A 5,711-nucleotide genomic window follows, 5' to 3' on the forward strand; every position below is an offset into this window, starting at 1 on the left:
AAAGACCTACAGACTGTGTTTTTTTTTATTATAAAAAAGTAGTCATATCTTATATATTTTAATACATACAAAAATTTATTTTTAGATATAAAATATACGGTGACTATAAATTATAGCGTTATAAAATTTGTTTTTTCATAATTTCTTTAAGATAAATCAATTTTTATAAATAATAAAACATATCCCTAAAATCAATTTAAATGATTATTTTTTAATACTAAAACTTCTGTTTTTTTTTAAAAACTTTTTCAAATTTATACTTAAAATTGTGTCCATAATTCTAAATTCACGTCATCTAGTTAATTAAAAAATATATATATTTATTTATTTTTGTGATTAAAAAAATAAATAATATAATAAAAAAATTACAGCCTCAAATATTTTCTTTAAATCCTCTATCCCATCACCAGTTCTCTCAGCACATCAGAGCCATGGCTTCTTCATCCTCCCTCACTTCCTCCCAAGCCTTCCTCTCCCGCTCCGCCATCCCTCGCCATGGCTCCGTCGCTCCCACAGCCTCCGGTTCCCTCTCCATCTCCTCTTTCTCCGGCCTCAAACTCACCACCACCACCTCCTTCTCCATCCCCACCCGACGCCGGGCACCCGCCCTCACCCGCATTCCAATCACCGCCTCAGCGGCCGTTGAAACTCTTGAGAAAACTACAGATACTGCTCTTGTCGACAAATCGGTCAACACGATCCGTTTCTTGGCGATTGATGCAGTGGAGAAGGCTAATTCCGGGCACCCGGGTCTTCCCATGGGATGTGCGCCGATGGGTCATATTCTGTACGATGAAGTGATGAGGTACAACCCCAAGAACCCCTACTGGTTCAATCGCGACCGCTTCGTGCTCTCTGCCGGACATGGATGTATGCTTCAGTATGCACTTCTGCATCTCGCGGGATATGACGCTGTAAAGGTTGTAGCTTTGATATTAATGTGCAGTTATTTTTCTTGTCAACTTTTAGTATGTTCCTATTCATGCATCATCGTGTTAAACTAAAGATTGTGGTGCTGTGCTTCTGGTAGATCTTTGTGGAGTGCACTGTATTTGGAACTTTAGAATGTGGTTTTTGCTGATTCAAACTTTTGGTTTAAGAATCTGGAAATTTCTTTATCTTGATTGAAGAATGGGTTTTTGTTACATTTTGGAGGTAGATATGTGAGAATCAGTTTTTCAGCTCAATCATGGGAATTGTGGAAGTAATTGACTTCAGTATTTCTGTGTTGAAATAGTTCTATGATTTTTAGTTTTCCCTGGAACTATCCTATTTTGGTGAACTAATTATACTTATAAATCCTTAGCTGATTTAGGGACTAAATTGTGAATATAAACATGTAATCTATCTAACAGGAAGAAGATTTGAAAAGTTTCCGTCAATGGGGCAGCAGAACACCAGGTCATCCTGAGAACTTTGAGACACCGGGTATTGAAGTCACCACTGGTATGATTTTTGTCCAAACTTTGAATTCACGTGCTTGTGTTATTGAATCGAGATTTGTTAATTTCATCGTTTGCTTTTATGTAGGCCCTCTTGGTCAAGGTGTTGCCAATGCTGTTGGCTTGGCACTTGCGGAGAAGCACCTGGCAGCCCGTTATAACAAACCAGATTCCGAGATTGTGGACCATTACACGTGAGATATCATCCTTGCTTGTCACATTGGATTACCATTTTGTCATGTTTGACTTGACTTTGGCTTCTTAACAGATATGTTATTCTGGGTGATGGTTGTCAAATGGAGGGTATTTCGAATGAAGTTTGCTCTCTTGCTGGGCATTGGGGACTTGGGAAACTGATTGCCTTTTATGACGACAACCACATCTCTATTGATGGTGACACAGAAATTGCTTTTACCGAGTGTGTTGACACTCGTTTTGAGGCTCTTGGCTGGCATGTGATATGGGTGAAGAATGGCAACACAGGATACGATGAAATTCGTGCTGCCATCAAGGAGGCAAAGGCTGTAAAAGACAAGCCCACCTTGATCAAGGTCAGACATTTGTTTTTGCACATAGGTGATTTGAAAATGATGAGGAGATGAATCGGTTTCTTCAGTTTTCCTTCTCACGTAGTATTAACTGTAAGCATAAGGAAATAAGCATTATAGTGAACTTCTATAGTTTACTATGTTTTGATTTTATATTGTTTGGCAGGTTACGACAACCATTGGTTTTGGATCCCCCAACAAGGCCAACTCATATAGTGTGCACGGAAGTGCATTGGGTGCCAAGGAAGTTGAAGCCACCAGAAAGAACCTTGGTTGGCCTTACGAGCCATTCCACGTGCCTGATGATGTGAAGAAGTAAGGATGCCAATCTGTTTATTGAACTAAGGTGATTACAGTAATCTTTGAAATATTTTAATGTGCAGTGAATGCTCTTTCTCGCAGACATTGGAGCCGACATGTTCCTGATGGTGCTGCTCTTGAAGCTCAATGGAACTCCAAGTTTGAAGAATACGAGAAGAAATATTCGGAAGAAGCTGCTGAGCTGAAATCCATCATCACTGGTAAACTACCAGCTGGTTGGGAGATGGCTCTTCCTGTGAGTTGATTTTTGCCTTGTAATAATATCGTGTTGGAATGTTGTGAAATCTCATTTAATGTGATGAATATTTACATAACTTGACAGATCAAATCTTAAAATACGGGATATCAAATTATTCATTCCAGAAAAATCTGCAAGAATTTGTCATAGTTCAAATTTATCTTTTGTTAAATGGTCGGGCCAATTTCAAGCCCATGTCAAATATCTGCCTAGTTTAAACATTCTTATATATGTTTCTGACTTCTCTGCCAAATTTTTTTCTATTCAGACATACACTCCCGAGACTCCCGCTGATGCTACCAGAAATCTCTCACAGACCAACCTTAATGCTCTTGCTAAGGTCCTTCCCGGTCTTATTGGTGGCAGTGCTGACCTTGCCTCATCTAACATGACCCTTCTGAAAATGTTTGGCGACTTCCAAAAAAATACACCCGAAGAGAGAAATGTAAGGTTTGGTGTTCGGGAACATGGTATGGGAGCTATATGCAATGGAATTGCTCTTCACAGCCCTGGTTTCATTCCATATTGCGCAACGTTCTTTGTGTTCACTGATTACATGAGAGCAGCTATGAGAATCTCGGCTTTGTGTGAAGCCGGAGTGATCTATGTCATGACCCACGACTCAATTGGGCTCGGAGAAGATGGGCCAACTCATCAGCCTATTGAGCATTTGGCAAGTTTCCGAGCAATGCCAAACATATTAATGCTTCGTCCAGCTGATGGCAACGAGACAGCTGGATCGTACAAGGTAGCTGTCCTCAACAGGAAGAGACCATCCGTTCTTGCTCTTTCTCGACAAAAGCTGCCCAATCTTCCTGGAACTTCCATTGACGGTGTAACAAAAGGAGGTTATACAATATCAGACAACTCATCTGGTAATAAGCCAGATGTCATTTTGATTGGAACTGGCTCTGAATTGGAGATTGCAGCGAAGGCAGCAGATGAACTCAGAAAGGAAGGCAAGACAGTTAGAGTTGTCTCCTTCGTTTCTTGGGAGCTTTTTGATGAGCAATCCGACGATTATAAAGAGAGTGTTTTGCCAGCTTCTGTATCTGCTAGAGTTAGCATTGAAGCTGGAACGACATTTGGCTGGACAAAGATTGTTGGGTCTGAAGGGAAGGCCATTGGAATCAACAGATTCGGAGCTAGTGCCCCCGCGGGCAAAATATACAAGGAATTTGGCATTACAGCAGAAGCAGTCGTAGCTGCTGCTAAAGAACTCTGTTAGTCTTTTATGCTGATTTCTTGGTCGGTTACCGTCTTCCTCGAAAAACTTGCTCTTGGATTCTGGGTTGGTAAAATTACGTCGAAACTTATGAACAATATGAACAAGATGCCGCCACTAGAGGTTTCCCGATAAAGAAGATAAAATATCTTATTTGTTTCTAGAATTTGGGCAGTGGATTGCGCGATAATAGTAGGTGCATGAATCCTTCAGAATCTGTGCAATTGAAACCTTGATGTATTTTGATTGATAAAGAATGTTCTATTCTACATTTTTACATAGTAGAGAAGGTAATATAAGTGTGTTTCTCCCCTCTTCTTACTTGTCGGAACTTGGTTTTCAAGTAACTAGTGAATAACTTGTAAACATGAACAGGTTGACACGGACCAAAAAATATAATAACTCAATTAGGATGAGTGTATATATCTCATCGAGATCGGGTAGGGGTCAAGTGGATGAGAAAAGGGTCGTATAGTTTGTTCTCTTGAATTTGGAGTGAAAGGGATTGGATTGTGAATGGAAGCCAGTGAATTCATTCGAGTTCCAATCCTAATCTGATCATAAAATTTTGAAGGCCTTCCATTCCAAGATGGGGTCTATCAATCCAACACCAACTATTGTGTGGTCTTTGTAGTTATCACCCTTCCCCCCTCCTATATTAGGTTGTCAATTTGTCAAAAAAAAATTTATACACACACTCTAGTTTCACAGTAAAGAATTGGATCCGAGTAGATATCTTGTGAGACGCTATCACGAATCTTTATCTGTGAGACGAGTCAATCTAATCGATATTCACAATAAAAAGTAATACTTTTAGCATAAAAAGTAATATTTTTTCATGGATGACCCAAATAAGGAATCTGTTTCACAAAATACGACTCGTGAGATCGTCTCAAACAAGTTTTTGCCATTGGACCCTTCTACATAAATATTGATAGCTACTCCTTTTGTTAAGCGTAAATAATACAGAAATGATTTTGCTTCAAGCGTGATGACACTGTACTTAAGAAAATATTGTCTTCACTTTGTTGCTGAACAAACAGAATTTATAAATGATAAATCTATAAATTCACCCGAAAAATAATTAGATAACGAACTTTGATTGTTTCTGGAAAAAATGAGGAAGAGGAAGAAAAATTGAATCAAATTCTGCATTAAAGATGTAAGCATTTATAATAACTAGCAAGAAGCACGTATGTCGTCCATTAATACAAGTTAGATATGATACAACTCAATTAAATTAATTAAGGCTAAAATACGATATTGATCGCTACGTTTATAATATTTTACTCACGTTTATTAATAGGGATAAAATGAATACTATTAGAAAGTTTTAAGATGATTGATTTCTTTTATTTCCTTATATGTGTTTACTTATAATATTAGTCAAGATTGACCGGTAATAGTGATTCTTAATTTTTTTTAATGACAAAAATTTGTGTGAGGACGGTCTCACGGGTCGTATTTTGTAATTGTAAGACAGATCTCTTATTTGAGTCATCAATGAAAAATATTACTTTCATTGTGAATATCGGTAGGGTTGACCCGTCTCACATATAAAAATTCGTGAGAGCATCTCACAAGAGACCTACTCTTTTTTAATTATCATTTCAAGATTAAAGGTTATAAGATAATTTCTAGTTTCCATGTGAGTATCTTTTGATATTTTTCGTTATTTAGACTCTATTTGTGGACAAATTTGACATATATTTTACACATGAAACGGAACGTAAATAACACAAAATAGAGTATAAATATATATTTTATTTAATTTTTAGTGGTATTTGTCGTAATGTAATTACATCTTTGAACTACTATCAATATCATCATTATTTTTTGACACATATTATATTTTATTAATTGTATATTTTGATGAATTAAGCAATAACATTTTAACTTTGATTGATCAATTTTGTGATTAAATTATGAATGAGTAA

The 5,711-nt window shown here is 37.3% G+C and overlaps 1 protein-coding gene across 1 annotated transcript; it reads left to right on the forward strand.

Annotated features, from left to right (window-relative positions):
- The first annotated feature begins 409 nt into the window (after window positions 1-409).
- LOC142531715 (transketolase, chloroplastic-like) lies at window positions 410-4,095 on the forward strand. Its single transcript, XM_075637938.1, has 7 exons — window positions 410-920; window positions 1,356-1,446; window positions 1,531-1,636; window positions 1,711-1,993; window positions 2,157-2,305; window positions 2,393-2,546; window positions 2,818-4,095. The coding sequence occupies exons 1-7, from the start codon at window positions 432-434 to the stop codon at window positions 3,775-3,777; spliced, it is 2,232 nt and encodes a 743-aa protein (XP_075494053.1). The 5' UTR covers window positions 410-431; the 3' UTR covers window positions 3,778-4,095.
- The last annotated feature ends 1,616 nt before the right edge of the window (window positions 4,096-5,711 follow it).

Source organism: Primulina tabacum, chromosome 17 (genome assembly GCF_025594145.1).
Source record: "Primulina tabacum isolate GXHZ01 chromosome 17, ASM2559414v2, whole genome shotgun sequence".
Classification (NCBI taxonomy): Eukaryota; Viridiplantae; Streptophyta; class Magnoliopsida; order Lamiales; family Gesneriaceae; genus Primulina; species Primulina tabacum.

What these genes read in the sequence shown, in the direction of transcription:
- LOC142531715 (XM_075637938.1), top strand. Translation starts at nt 432, where the DNA reads ATGGCTTCTTCATCCTCCCTCACTTCCTCCCAAGCCTTCCTCTCCCGC. An exon ending in ACAAGCCCACCTTGATCAAG is followed by an intron (nt 1,994 to 2,156) that starts GTCAGACATTTG and finishes ATTGTTTGGCAG; the next exon opens with GTTACGACAACCATTGGTTT. An exon ending in GTGCCTGATGATGTGAAGAA is followed by an intron (nt 2,306 to 2,392) that starts GTAAGGATGCCA and finishes TCTTTCTCGCAG; the next exon opens with ACATTGGAGCCGACATGTTC.